This window comes from Acipenser ruthenus, chromosome 2, assembly GCF_902713425.1.
Source record: "Acipenser ruthenus chromosome 2, fAciRut3.2 maternal haplotype, whole genome shotgun sequence".
Lineage (NCBI taxonomy): Eukaryota > Metazoa > Chordata > Actinopteri > Acipenseriformes > Acipenseridae > Acipenser > Acipenser ruthenus.
In genome coordinates this window covers 32,324,676-32,340,990 of record NC_081190.1, presented here as the reverse complement: position 1 = coordinate 32,340,990, position 16,315 = coordinate 32,324,676, and the positions used below count along the sequence as shown (strand labels likewise).

The 16,315-nt window shown below is 36.0% G+C and overlaps 1 protein-coding gene across 3 annotated transcripts in view; it reads right to left on the bottom strand.

The window, feature by feature from the left end:
• Positions 1 to 6,356: 6,356 nt before the first annotated feature.
• Positions 6,357 to 16,315, bottom strand: part of LOC117421324 (dymeclin-like) — a 176,248-nt gene continuing 166,289 nt past the window's right edge. For all 3 annotated transcript variants that reach the window (XM_058994156.1, XM_058994166.1, XM_058994170.1), the window contains one exon: positions 6,357 to 9,901. In XM_058994156.1, the coding sequence (XP_058850139.1) occupies positions 9,752 to 9,901 (150 nt within the window). In that variant the 3' untranslated portion in view covers positions 6,357 to 9,751. The remainder of the gene's footprint in view (positions 9,902 to 16,315) is intronic.

Sequence of the window (16,315 nt, the reverse complement as noted above, 5' to 3'; positions counted from 1 at the left end):
GATAACACTTAAAATGGTAGTACACCATACTTTACTTTTTTTTTTTTTTTTTTTAAGTAGATGATTATAAACCCACGTTGCACTTATAAACTATAACAGGAGCTTAAAGAAATCATTTATGCCAAGGATGTCTATTTGTTTAACAGGGTTGCTGGCGGGTGCCAGAGGATCCTACGAGAATGACAGGACGAGGCAAGGCAACCTGGGTTGGAATGCAGTACCTTGTGTTATTCAGCTTTAGCTATTAACCAAAACTGCACACAAGAGCCAGGTTATATTACCCACTGCATGCATAATCTTACGTATGCCACAGGGGTCAGTCTTGTATCGACATCTCTTACCATGTTGGCGCCACATGAGTTAAAAACATGGTAATAAAATGAGAAACATAATCTTCCCTGGTTACTTCTGTCTTCAAATCTTCACAACTTAAAAAGTGCATGACTGAAACAAAATTAAAAAATGTACTGTAAACGCAAACAGACAACCGAAGAAAATCCTAAACCACCAGAACCTGCAAATAAATCAAGTAAATTGAAAAACAAGTATATAACACAAAACCACGATGAAAGGCTGAGAAGCACACTAGGCACCAATTCAATCTCAAGGTTGAGATCAAATCAGTTAACGACTGAGACTGTGGTCATGCACTTTATCACCCGAGGCAATCCTTTTTCGTTCAATTACTTACTTCTAAGTAAGGTCAGCTATCCATTATTTTTGAATTTGTTACCCTTCCATTTGATATATTTATCAATGTGTTTCCAAAACCTAACTTCATACCTAATCAGTGCCAAACAGCCCTCACAATTAGCTTGCTTAGTTCTGGATGTGTAACATGGAAAAAAGTGAACTGTTGCCATCAAGGTCATCTCTTGTTAATACACCAAGAACCTTGCGACCCCCTGTGGACTGGGGTAGGGTGCATGTGAAAAAGTCGGATTTGTGAATATCTATAGAAAAAGCATTTACACATCCATAAATAGGTTAGTGAACAAAAACAACACGCAAACTGCTTTAAACATGAGGACATTTTTTGCTTTAAAAGTAAGCAAACGTGAACGAGATTAATTAGCTACAAATGCAGTGTTGCTATAAGCCATCTCCATGCAAAGCTTTTTTTTTTGTTTGTTTAAATACAAAACAAATGGTAAATGTACAGTAATCTGCAACTGATGGCTTCTTTCTTAACTCTAGAAGTCCTTGCCTCTCTACTCTGGTTCCGCTTTCTAAATGTCTCTGTCACGGTACTTTGCGCTCTTTATTGATATTGCCAACAACTGATAAGCAGCTCGGATTCAATATTGCTTCGGCTATCTTAAGCAAACGGCCGGTAAGCATTGCGTTTATGAAGCTTGTTTTGTTTAATTCAAATGCATTTAAAAGCTACAACACGCTACCAATATCTGCAAGCGTACACCATATAAACACAAAAAAAGCTTTCTCGACTGGCGTATTGAAACGTCACTGCTACACGCAGCTGACTGACACCCGCACAGAGCCCGCCTCTCAAGAGGAACGAACCAAAAGGCTGATTGCTGTAACGCTTTCTTTCCGTTTCCATTGCTGAAGCTGCATTTGCTGGCAATGCCATCACTCTAGCCTACTTTTAATATGTATGTATGTATGTATGTATTTATTTATTTATTTATTTAGCGAGGCGGTTAATTGATGAGGGCGGTTATGTGACCGTCTCTGTCGTGATGGTCGGATACGCGACGTTCAACTGTACCTTTTTTATTCATCAGTTTTCTAGAATTTTAGCTTTTTTTTAGTAGCTTCAAAATTACTTTCTTATTTTTTTCTGTTTATGTAATTGCTATTTAACTTTGAATTTGAACAAAACTGTATTCAGCATCTGTTGTACTACTACATTGAGGAAATAAAAAGAAAAAGATTATGGGCCTATTTTTGATGGACTCCACGCCTAATTTCCTTTCCCCGAATTTAAAAAAATGCAATAGGAATGAAGTTTGTAACTAACTCAGTAAACACAACTCAATACACACACACACACACACACACACACACACACAATATTTCTATTGTCTACTCATTGGGCAGGAGCTTCCATATCCAAAACAACACACATTTCTGTTGTTCAATGAGCAATTATGTCAAAATCATGACCTTTCAGTCCTTTCTGGAGAACACACTTCAAGTTTCCCAGCCCCAACGTATACCCCCTGGACATTATGACAGTCTAATTGGATTTGTTAAGTAAGCAATAAGGCACGACAGGGTGTGTGACATACTCTAATATCACCACGCCCTGGGTGCGTTGCAAGTTGCGAGGTTAACTAAATAAATTGAAAAAAAAGTATTTTTTTAAATTAAATATCCTTCCGCCTAAAGCTGAGCTAAGAGTTCCATATACAGTAACTTAAACATGCATTCATTAACAAAAAGCGATTTATAGATGTTGAATTGAACATTGCCATTGAAAGTGCAGTTTTTCTTTATTTGATTCGATATACTTCTTGTAATTCTTAGTTTGTTAATTACATTAGTAAAATATTACTGCCCATTTTTCATCATGACACATCGCAAATGAGTCTGCCTTTAAATCACATAGCCTCTTCCTCACAAGACCTGCAATAGTATCAGGTGAGAGTGCTGTATTTTTTAATTTTTCAATCATCCTTTGTTATCCGGGGTACTGACAGGAGGTATCCATAACAGATTAGCGCTACCGCTTCACAGTGGTGAGAAAGACGTTATTTGAATGGAATACCCGGTTACTTATCAAACTGACTTTGCTGTTTACGACTGGACAACGTGGAGAACTACTGGGCCAGTGCTAAGAAACCATTTAAAACAATGATGGGCACAGCAGAATAGATGATACCATCGTACCTGAACGCATTTATGTGGAGGGAAAGGTATGGCAGCAATTGTCGAGATGCATTTATAAATATTCTGCATCAGATCACACAGCTGCGCAGGGGGCGGGAACAATTGCAGCAGGTGCAACCGACCCGAGTATAAAACGGACATAGCGGCAGCAAAACATCCATTTAACCACCAAAATCTTTTGTTAAAAGCTCAAAGTTTAAGATATATTTTTAAAATATTTATTTTCAGAATGGGATTGGGAAACTGTATTTCAGGGAGAAGGCGCAGAGAGCGATCAGAATGGTGAATTTTGAATTGATTTGAATACTTTTGCTTTTTTTTCACTACTTTATTTAATTGGTGTCCAATTCAGACTCATTCAATATCGTATGTACACATCGGTTTCCCAAAAGGTCAACATTTACATAAATATCGTCAGTAATTTTTATTGCGATAAATTTGCCCCGTTTTGAAACTAATTGCCGACACGTAGTGATATGCTGTAATATCAACACCCCCACGTGACCTGTTTTGACCAATAAGGATAGAGTGTTTAAAATACTCATTTTATAATTTTATTACAATCTACAGCAATGCATGTCATAATACATATTAGAAACCATTCTGAGATACACTACCTATTTTACTTGCCAAATTAAATACGGGCCTGAATTGAAGCTATATGACTATTTGTCTTCCGAATTGGTGCAGTCTAAACATTTTAATGCCGTTTAAATCTAAATTCAGCTGTGGCTTGATATGGCAGGAAAGTTGTTTGTCAGATAGCTTTAGTAATTGTTTGTCACCGCAGTGCAGACAACATCCTTTGTTTTGCTTCCAAGTCCAGACACAAACAGACTAGCCACAATCAACCAGCAAAAGAAACCATTACAGTACATAATGTGTACATATTTAAGCCTCTTGTATAAACAGTTCAGTGGAATTTTATCATAAACAGTATACAGGATGCAATAATATGTAGACAATAGCAAAGGCACATTTGAGGCACTTTTCGTCATTGCTGTATACATGCGCTGTGTATAAATTCAGCAATTAAGTACCAAGTTCTGCCTTCGTGAATCCTTGAATCTGTGCTCAGATAGGAGAGAGAGTAGCCCCTACTGAGTGGGCCTTTTAACTGCACAATGTTAAAAACAAAAATGTGTGAAATATATAGTATTTGCCTTCCTGGCTTTTCACCAGGGGTTTTGTAGCCTGTTAATCATTTGATACATTTCTAATTTCTGCAACACAGGGATTGGAGTGTGGGCTTTATAAACCTGGGCCCTGTCAACACCAGGCTTGGTGCACATTTCACAGGCCTTTTTCACAATGTCTGCTGCACAGCCAGCTACGTTTAGACCAATGTTTAAAAAAATATATATATTTCTGATATCCATCAAGGACAAGTACCTAATTAAAAAATTAATAATAAGCAAAGATGAGAACAAATACGTATTTCAATGCTGCTATTAAAATAATGCAGATTATAGAACAGCATTAAAAATAGTTTACACCAGCGGCGTGCAGTCAGGCCATGCAAGTCATACCACTGCATGACCAATCGGAAAACTAAGAATGTTGCGATAATACTAAAATATAAAATGTGTTTTTCTGTCTTTATATAATCTTTTTTTTATGCATGTTCATTGTGCGGACTGCTTCATTCTTTGTGCTATGTTCGAGTCATGCTGTGTTAGCTCTGCATGACAAGAGTACCAACTTAAAACAGTACCAGGCTCTTTGAGTGAAGTCACAGCCACATGCGAGTAGTGGAGCTCAAGTCATGCTGTATTCAAGTAGCATGACAGTCTGCGACTGCGCAAATCAAACAGATTTAATTTTGTTTGCACCTTTAGAGCGCCCCATAATGCACTGCGCACCAACCGAGGCAGGCAGGCTAGGTTTTTCACTGGGCCCTAGTGCCACCCAAAGTACTGGCTTGTGGTATACGAATAAAAATACATAAATAATCAATGGCATATTTTTCTCAAATTAATAAATCAATACCTGGGTAGTAAAATTGGACCCGGGTGGTGTCGACGGGTATGGGTACAAGTGCCGACCTCTATCTAATGTTACATTCATATAGTCTCGCTGCATGACCTACTGGGAAACTCACTGCACGTCACTGGTTTACACAGTATTACTTTTCTGCAAAGGACCTTTCTAAGCTGTTGGGAAAGTTTAGGATTGGCAGAACTCATCCAAACCTCCTTGACTTTGAAGAGTTTGTCTTGAACACAAAGATTATACATTTACCACCCATTGCCTTAGGATAAATGAATGTTACTTGACAAACAAGTTGATCTTTGAATCTTCTAACCAGACTGTACATGCATTGCCAAAGTACTGAGGGACACATTTACAGTACGTTCATAGGTCTGTTTGGAATATATGTTTACAAATGAAATAAGGTACAAACCTTTCACAGACCATCTGCTATCAAGTCTGGGCACTTGTTTTGATTATGAAGCACACACACATACCACCAGACAGAGTAGGGATTATAGTCTTGTGTAGTTGACAATGACAATTCTACTTCAGTTAGTTCATCTTGTTTGCTGCTACTACCACCTTTCTTTCAGGAAGTCTGCTTTATCTGGGAATACTACTGTTTTATTTTTAAGCAATGGTGTCTGAGGTAGATTAATGCACATGCATTTTAATTTCCATAATCACAGCACAAGTAATACTTTATCAGATAATCTAACTGCCTATAGGTTCTCTAGCAATCTCATCAGCAACACATTTTATTATGGGAACAAACTTGCAGATATTTTGCAGTTGTTTTTCCAACTTCATTAAAGCTACAAAGAATTCCTTGCAAAAACGACAAATGACCTGCTACACAGTATATTTAAGAAGGAAACTGAAACAACAACAAAAAAGACTATAATAATGGTACCAAGTAGAACACCTGTAATGCACAGATTACAAAACAAATCAGGTTGCTGTTTAGGGTTATACTAAAATCATATTTGTTAATAGTAAGCAACGCCAGATAGTGGCACAACATACAAATCAAAGGTGAGCACTATTTTAAATGACATTTTTAGTTTATTTTCAGACTATACTGGAAAGCATGTGAACTTGGCTGTGTAAAATACAAAATTACACACATTAACATTTCTGAAATTGACATGAATTTCATAAAGTATGCTATTCATTTTCTCACACACCCTGTTAATGTATGGGAAGCACAACATAAGGCCTCCTGTACTTTCATAGATAAATAATGGGAAAATTACTTTTTTTTTTGATAGATGCACTTAAAATAGTTTTGTTAATATCATAAAAAAAAAGTAAATCAACTTGACCAACATCCAATGTATGCACTCTTCACAATGTGTGACTTTGGACAGGTTCCATCATATATCCGTAGATTCTGTTACTCTAAATAACTTGTGGTGAAGACTATCGTAACCAAGTTTCATCACAATTGCTATACTGTATCGTATGCTACTCCAAGTGGGAGAGTAATTGCAAGCAGAAAAATAAAAATGTTCATAAAACAAATGTAGAATGTAACACATCTTTATTATACATGTCAACGGCCAAAACATGTTTTTATGCAATTTGCCCAATCCCAAGCCTACATCTACCCTTCAAATGTGCATTTACAAATCTGCTAAAACAAAATATTACTGTATCACTATATTTAAAATAAATAGAAAAAAAAAAACAATAAAAATTCATTCACTTTTTTTCATATAACAAAAACAATAATGTTGCAGCCTGGCAGAAAAACAATGGCAAGCGCAAACCCATTCTTGGGGTGCAGTGAAGCTGCTCAGGGGTCTATTAAAATAGGGGGAACATGGTGCATACATGGAACAGTCACTGTATCTGCCAATAAAGAAAAGCAAATGGTTTCAATGGGTGCAGCGAGAAGTGATGGGGATTAACGTGTTTGAGGCTGGCTTTCAATATTTCTTTTCCAGCACAGACTTTGCTGTGGAGATGTTAGCGTGCATTTGTCATATGTGTGCTGAAATTATAGTGAAAATACTCGATTATCATTGGACTACAGTACATTCATATTGTCGGTCCCTAGGATTAAATTAAATTATGGAATTGTTATAGCTGCTTTTAAGAAGTGCCAAAATAACACAAACTAATAACATATACCTAATATCTAAAAACTGGTAACGGTGTGCAATTATTTAATGCTACCTGCAAATGAATTCCATCATATTGATCGCAATTGTTGGTGCCATAATTACAATTTTATCCTAGGATTAGCCAAGCAGAAGTAATTTAATTCCCCCAAAACACAAAACTGCTTTCATAAATATATCATGGATCCCGTCTGTGCTTTGCATGCTTGCAGCAAACACATAAATATGGGTTACATTTTGCACCCACCTTCCTTCCCTGACTGGTAAATAAATTACACCTCATTTGTCAACAAAGCATGATCTTAAAGGCATGGCAATTGTTTTTAATTTTATAATCTCAGTGATTTTATACAGTTGCTGGAAGCCTTAAGAATACTTTTGTTTTTCCTCAGTGTTGTTTTGAAACACAATTGAATAATAATCCTGTTGTTCCCTACCCTCATCCCAGACACCAGACCAAAATAACACAATATTACAAATAGAAAACCCATTGAAACCAAAATATTTTAAACAAACAGTTGTACATAGAACAATGAAAAAATGTCAGTGCCTATAGACTAAACCATTCACATGCGTAAAGGTTGGAGGTCTGTCTAGTTTTCAGACCAATCAAGTTAATCCAAAATGGTCTTAACAGAAAAGTGGAAAGGTGTACCCATTCCTAACTTAAACTCTTTTCTATGTGAATGATGTCCTATTGTACTGTATATACGTCATGTCTGTGTTGTCACATGTATGCCATGGAATAACGTGTAACAAATGTCCATAAAAAAAAATAATAACAACAACATGACATGGCAAACAAAGTACCATTTTACTGGGTGCCAAACTTGACCAAGATTACCTTACAGTACAGCTTTGTACCAAATTTGAAGTCAATAACTCAATGCCTTTGGTTTATAATTCTCTAATCTCTGTAAAACGGCTAACTGTAATTAGTCAGCTGCATGACGTCAGAGATAAAGGGCTCTAAGCTAAATTTTGCCAGAAGCGTTTCTAAAACCAATATAAACATTAGCACCTCAAATAGTTTTTAACATGAGGTATCAGACGTTTGACACATTTATGAAAACATAAAAGCGTAATGATGCAGTGCAGGCAGAACTGCATGCGACCTGCCTAATAAATTGATATTAATCCAAAGTCCAAGTACAAAATGTGAGTTAAGTCTTCATAAAAGCCGTCCCCAACCTTCAAAACACTGCATGCTCTTTAGAAGATGAAAGAGAATGACCCCCCAATTCCTGCTGAACCCATTCTTAACAGTGTGTAAACAGTTACAGTATCGTTTAGCAAAGTTGCTACCACATAGATGTCCGGAAATATAATTTGAATATAGGAGCTTTGTGTTTGTTTTTATTTAAAAAACAAACCGAATATACTAAAAATATTTTATGTGTTTCTTGTATTTTGTATTTTCCACTTGAATATGGAAAACTGAATTGTTATACTGTCATGAACTCTGTATTATATTCCAGCAACAATTCTTTTTTTTTTCTTCTTTACAACAAATGGTGCCCTTAGGACATGCTTTGTATGAGGTGAAATGTTTTATTGTCTTTACAGACTGAAAAGACTCCTTCATTGCGAACAGAGGCATGTGTGCATGCATACCTTATACCCAAAACTTTTTTCTTTTACCACTTTTTAAAATTTTGTTTGTTGTATTGCACTGTAATGCAAAAATGAGCCAACTGGTTTGCCTAGTCTAGAATGCATAGGACTTGCAATGAAAGCAGAATTACAGTTATGGATTAACATTTAATGAAACTTAACTATTGGCTTAAAGCTTAACAGCTTAAAAACAATTTCTTTAAATTCTACATTAACTGCCCGAATTCACAAAAATATAACTTAAGCTTTATTTATATACTGTTTTTTGTTGTTGTTAATTATTGTCTTAATAAATTAAATAAGGTCTGATATACAAGAAAAGCTAGTTTTCTATGGAAGTTTATCTTCTTATGACAGGTGCTTATGGGATGCATTTTGTATTGCCCAGTATACTTTATTGGTTATTCTTTTATTTCAAAACACTACCCCAAATAACAGTAACAAGTACTCTTATTCTCTTAAAACTTCCTTTTTTATTTCAGATTTTATACCGAGTATATAATGTTACGGATACTTAACAAACACATAAAACAGTCTTTAAATTATAAGGGTGAGTTAAAAGTTGTGTGAATAGGGCCTGCTGTCTTTTAGCAGTTTGAGTGATGCAGGTTGACCTGAGAGTAAATTCAAGAACAAGCAACATTCAGCAGTCATCAGAGAGACTGGTGCCTGCTGAGTTTGTTTCATCTCACTCCGCTGTCCTCATTGAACTGTGCTTACGACATGGCCCTGTATACCGAAGGCCAGTATTTGAGCGGGAAATCAACAGCACCCGGTGCTCTGGATGGCTGTTTGTTTAGTCTGCAATTAAAGACTTAAGCGCCGAAGGTCCAGTTTCCTGTTTGCCTTTGTTTGTTTGTTTTTTTTTTCTTCTTTTTTTTACTGTTGTTCCATTAAGACCACTGACCGACATGTTGATTCCTTGCACTGCGCCAGCCTGGAGCATTAAGTCTAAATGCTAAGCATCATATCTTTTTTTAAAATTATTATTATTATAATGTTTTTAGAGTATGTAAAATAGATTAAGTCCATATTCAAGCACTTCTCGCAAAAGCATGAGTATTCACACAGTCATGCCATCATGCGGCTGTTCTTGGGAGAGGATGTCACACTCACACGCACACGCACACACACACACGCACACACACACACACACACACACACACGTCACAGAGGAGCGCTCAGCCTGAGTCCATGGTAAAGAGCTCTATATCCTGGGGGCTCCAGTACAGTCCCACTGTAGAGTTGTAGACCAGAGACCATACATAGGGGATAAAGAACTCTTCCGGCTGGTCCTCTTCCACATACTTGAATTTCAGCTCTGGAAACTTCTGCAGGAGACAAAAGAAATAAATACAAATAAAATAAATGTCATACAAAATTGTCTTCTGTTTTACTGAATGGTTTTTGGTTTTCAAAAACATGGTATGATATGCTTTTTGCAGGTTTCATACATTTTCTTTGATTTCAATTTTTTTTTTTTTAATTAAAATCTATGGATATCTGTTATGTGTTCAATGTGATCAATCTGTCAGAAAAAAACAGAAAGAACTGACATTGATATCTATTGACCGACAGCCCTTTTGGATTGAAGGTCAGAACACCTTTAGAAAAAAAGGGAAAAAAGAGAAAAAAATCAATCAATCAATCTGTTTACTGGGTGTCACTTTATTACGAACCTCAACACTTGATTAAAAAACGAAAATCCATTCTGAATAACTTCCTGTGCACTGTTTTGGTCAATACAAATCGCTCACTAACTGTATTCATTGTTTTGATTATTGAGGATATTGATCGACACCCTTCAGATGTAACAAGCCTCTTTAACCTTCGTCCATTACCACCCACTTCTAACCACACATAGACTGGCTTTAAAAATGCTTGACGAAGTGGTCCTTTCTGGTTGCAGTTGGAGTTTTGAATACAGGTGCTCTGCCGAGGTGGGTACTGACTGTTATGCTCAGTTCAAACTCTGATACAGACAAATAACTGATAGTTCAATGTCTTATATACATATATAGGCCTTATATAATGCAGTCCATCATGTGCATGTGACAAGTTTCAGCTTTTTGGATAACACTGCGTAGCCATGTGCCTACTTTATTTCCTGACAGTTCCTAATAAAGCGGGATTTCTAGCAACGTGCACATGATATTAGTACGACAAATTACAGCATGTTTAATAGATATAGAGAAACTATTGTTGCTTCCTTTGTACTACATATTATTATAGATGACGGTTCTCTGAAGTCAGTGGTGGTGTAGTAAATTGCAGCAGGAGCAACAGACTGTTTAATTAAAAACCCATGCTATGTGACTACAAATGAAAAATGTCATAATGTTTTATTTATTTTATTATTTATTAACTACTATGGACAAATATAAAAAGGTGGTTAAGCCACAAAGCTTAATTTCTTAATGGGTCATGATAGGTAAGGGGGTAGTCCAATATTAAAACTCAACTCAAACCTATTGTTTTATCTATGTTCTGCTCGGTTATTAGTGGAGAGAAATAGAGCACTTCATATCCAAAGCATGTTCACCGCTTCTAAAGCCTCTAAACAGTGTTTGGAAGTGCAACCTTTACACTGTGCCAGAAAATGAGGACAGAAAAATGTGTGGCTTTCCAGGACTACATTTACTACTGCGCACATTCAGGCATGTTAATCCAAACCCCAAATGACTGAAAATGAAAGCACACTTACAGCACACTATAGCATAATATTGCATGAAAAACAACACATGTCCAAACAGATGCAGACAGACATGAATACACTGAATTATAGTGCAGAATATGAAAACTGTAGGCTGACTTAGTTTAATCATTTGTTCCACTTTTCCCAAAGCCACTTTTCCAGTTTTTAACAAATAATGCTTTTACAAACTTATTGAACACTTAGCTCTTTATTGATAACTTTACTAATGACACCTGTGCTTCCCCATTGAAAACATGCGAGACATAGGAAAAGCAGTGATTGGTTACTCAGGAGAGGCAAGGCCTGTGTTCATCTTGCAAATTGCTATGAAAAAAATCTGACAATGTGTGTGTATTTAATGTAGATCAATGAATTGACAGCAATTCCTATGAGGTAAGAGTTACTGGAAACATTGTGTTGTCCTTTAAATCGTACTAAAGCAAACAACAAACTGGTCAGAAAAGACTAAACATAAAGAATATCATTATGCTTTCACATCCAATCTTCCAGTCATGTGATTTTATGTCCAATGCCATACTATACTATAATATTATGCACAACTTCTATTTCTAGTATATATATATATATATATATATATATATATATATATATATATATATATATATATATATATATATATATATATATATATATATATATATTTATTTATTTATAATATTTGTCTTAAATAATCTACCGATTGGTCAAAACAGATCACCATGGGTCGGCACTTATTTTCAAAAAGGGGTGAATCACTAGTAGAGATCCATGCACCACTAGCATATATATATAAAAAAGGCAGCCATATTGGAACTTATAGCAAATAAACAGGACTGACAAGATTTATGTAAATGTTGACCTTTTGGGAAACCGAAGTGTACGTGAGATATTGAGTGAGTCTCAGTCACCAATGATTAATTAAAGTAGTGAAAAAAGCAAAAGTATTCAAGTCAATTCAAAACTTGCCATTCTGACTGCTCTGTGCCTTCTCCCTGAACTCTGTCTGAACTACACTGTTTTCCTATACCATTCTGAAAATAGTTTTAAAAACAATATATGAAACTTTCAGCGTTTTAGGAAAAGATTTGTGTCGCTCTTAAAAGAGATTTTGGTGGTTAAATGGATGTTTTGCTGCTGCTGGTCTGTGTCTGTTCTTGTACTCCGGTCGGTTGCATCTGCTGCCACTGTTCCCACACCCTGTGCAGCTGTTTGATCTGATGCAGAATATTTATAAATGCATCTCAACAATTCCTGCCATACCTTTCTCTCCACATAAATTTGTACAGGTACGTTAGTATCATCTCTTCTGCTGTGTCCAGCATTGTTTAAAATTGTTTCTTAACCCGGGCCCAGCAGTTCTCCACCTTGTCTAACTGTAAACTGCAGTCAGTTTGATAAGTAACAAAGGGAGGGGGATGGAAAGCCTCTAGTTCCACTGACTGATTCAAGTGAAAAGCTGTAATCACCTTAGGGAGGAAAACGGGGCAATAGATGGGATCATGACCTCTGGTCATGCACCAATTTTGAAAATACTTCCACTTGTAGGTGTACAATGCTCTTGTGGAAGGAACCCTAGCATTCTGCAGTGTACTGATGACTGCGTCTGACAGCCCTAAGGTGATCCCGTTCAAGGGCCAGACCCACAGTTGGAGTCTGCCCGGCCCTGGGTGCCAGAAGGTGCCTTTTGTCTGACTGAGGTGGAATAGTTCCCTAAAATTATGGGAAGTACAGAACAGACCATAAAAACACTTACTGTACTTAGAAAATATTGTAGAAAAGAACAAAGTATCTATTGCATCTATATCACCAATAATCTGCTTCGGCCGACTTTGTATATTAAATAGGTTTTGACTTTTAAACAGTAATATTGAACATACAGTTGCAGCTACTTGCTGGTTCCACTTGCCATACCTCCTGTGTCAATAAAATGACAGTGAATTAATATAGCAATCATTAACAACAACAATAACAACAATAACAATAACAATAACAATAACAATAACAATAATAATAATAAATAATAATAATAATAATAATAATAATAATAATAATAATAATAATAATAATAATAATAATAATAATAATAACACCAACACAAGTTTCTCAGTATAGTAATTTTGGACAAACAATGTTCCTCTAAAATATATTTTTTATTATTTTAAAAGACATTTATATGGTATAAATCCACATTTTCCACAAGTGCACTGATATACTGGAATTAAACTGGAAATAAACTCAAGGTCTAATCCAGCATCCATACAGTTCACTGCCCCCCAATAGCATTGCTTAGCTGCAAGCCCATATAGCAAGTGCTTTCATTTCAAAGGTGTCTCTCCATATTACTGACTAGCTCCTGAGACTTGACAAGATCACAATCCAGGGTGGTATGACTCCCAAGCAAGAATAGTATCGATCATCCTCTATTTTTTAAAGGGTTTAAGTATGACTCTTGGGCATGCAAAAAAACCAACAAAAAAAACCCAACGTATTTTCAAGAGAAAATACATAACATCTACTCTCTTAGGCCCACCTACTTTTTGCTTATCCACATTATCTCTTCATGCTTATGATGATCAACTCCTCTAAAGTAAAAATAAATACATCTATAAATAATTCCCCTAACCCAGCTGCTTTCTTTACAGTCTACTCCTAATATTAATACACGTCTGTTTGTCCTGTTTTTCTGTTGTCGGCTTCCCCTGAGAAAATTAATACTTATTCAATGGTCAAATGACATGTCTTACCACCCTCCTCTACATGCAATAGAATTGCTCTGAAACTAATTATTACTCTGTACCAAATAGGAATGTTACATACTGAGCACTTGAAAGTAATTTGCTCTTAAATAGAGAAATGAATCTCCATTTCTATGGAAGATTAACAATTTTCAGCATTTGAAAGCTGCCTACAACGTGTCATCATGTTGGCACTGTCTCTGAGGAACGTTATACTGCAGTGAGTACTGGAGGAGATAAAACATGGCCTGTTTCATTATTTATATGAATGTGGCTACATCCAAGAATACACTGTCACAGCAGGACGGGATTAGAACAAGGATGACAAAGATGGCACAGCTTTTCCTCCCATTAATAATGAACGAATATCTTCTCATATTATTACGATTCAGGGTGTCAAGTGTTTCCCTCGTGTTGGGCCAACAGCCGGCACTTATTTAAACCTGATCCAGTTTCCATATTTCTTATTTATTATAAGAGCATTTTTCAGCCAAATAACAGCATGTCATGTGTCTCTCACTGTCCCACTCAATATCTATAAGATCTACCACACAAATCAAATGTAACCATTTTGTCTTTCAATACAGATTTATTTTTTGGTTCATTCAGCAGACGCCTTTATCCAATTTACAAACTATAGTAGTAATGTACCGTCTGAAAGTTTGATACAGTGCTCTCCAGTTATAAGGCAGCCCTTTATACAGCAGACAAGTTAGAATCGGAATGGTCATGGCTCCCATTTGTCCCATAATGCCATTACACTATTGTCTCATTATAAGGCAGAACAAACATTAGCGTGGTCTCTTACCTATGACTTCTGTTATAAAGGGGAATCACTGTGGTATGTAAAAAGGTTAACCTCTGTAACCCAAGCTTAGTCCATTAAAAACAAAACAAAACAAAGGCAGTTGTAATTCACAGTTCTAGGTTTTAATCCTCAGTTGTTGTTTTTGATCTTGTCAGCAAACCTACCTCAATGCAGCTGATAACCTGTTGAACATGGTCTGGGGTGATTTATTCAATATTAAATTTGCTGTGCTTTTGCATTCCCTCCTTGACCTTGTTTACTGGGGTCATTTAAAAAATGTATTTTTAGTTTTTATTGTATTTTTAGTCACTTCAGATTTAGGTTAGTAAACTCTTAATGGGTCGGTCTGATTACTGTTACATTTCATTGATGGTGCTGGCAATTATTTTTTCACATTATTTTTTGTGGTGATGTGATGTACGATACCAGATATTGATGCAGAGCCCTAAGAGTCAGTTTTAGTGAGTTAACAAAAACAAATAAATAAAATATATATAAATACATAAATGTGTGTGTGTATATATATATATATATATATATATATATATATATATATATATATATATATATATATATATATATATATATATATACACACACATACACACATACACACATACACACACACATGTATATATATATATTCTAACATCACCAGACTCCGAGTGCGTTGTAAGGCTTCAACCGCCCCAGGCATGGTGATATTAGAGTATATCACAGACCCTGAAGTGCCTTATTGCGCTTATAAAACGGGTTACTAACTAAAGTAATTAACAGAAAAGTATGCTTTATTAAATATCCTTCGGCCTAAAGGTGAGCTCAGAAAAAATAGTTCCATATACAGTAACTTTAAAAAAAAACAAAAATTCATTAATTAAAAAAAAAATACAAGCGATTTATAGATGTTGAAATGAACATTGCCATTGAAAGTGCAGTTTTTCTTTATTTGATTCGTTATACTTCTTGTAATTCTTGGTTTGTTCATTACATTTTAAAAGTAAAATATTACTGCCCATTTTCATCATGACACAGCACAAATGAGTCTGCCTTTAAACCAGGCAGACCCTTCCTCACAAGACCTGCCACAGTATCAGGTGACAGTGCTGTCATTTATTTATTTTTAATTGTCCTTTGTTATCCATTCAGGACGGAGAATCCGCAATCTGGATGATTTAAATTGCAATTGAACAAACAAATTAATGACGAATGATGAATTTGGCCTTTGTCCATGGGTGTTGACAGCTATCCGCAATGCTGGCCGACTAGCAGCTACACAATGACGTCATGCAGTCTAGTGCAGAAAGGAAGTGGCTCGTAGGGCGACCTCCCCCAAAAGACAAAGCCGCCAAACCATGACTGGATAAAATTATGATGAATGGTTAACGCAGTGGCGCAATGCCATCTTCACCCAAAAATAGAAATTGGATGAATGAAACGTAAACAGCTGAGACACGGCCCTGCCCCCCACGCATGAAATACACTGAGGGAGAACCCGGCCTCTCCGACC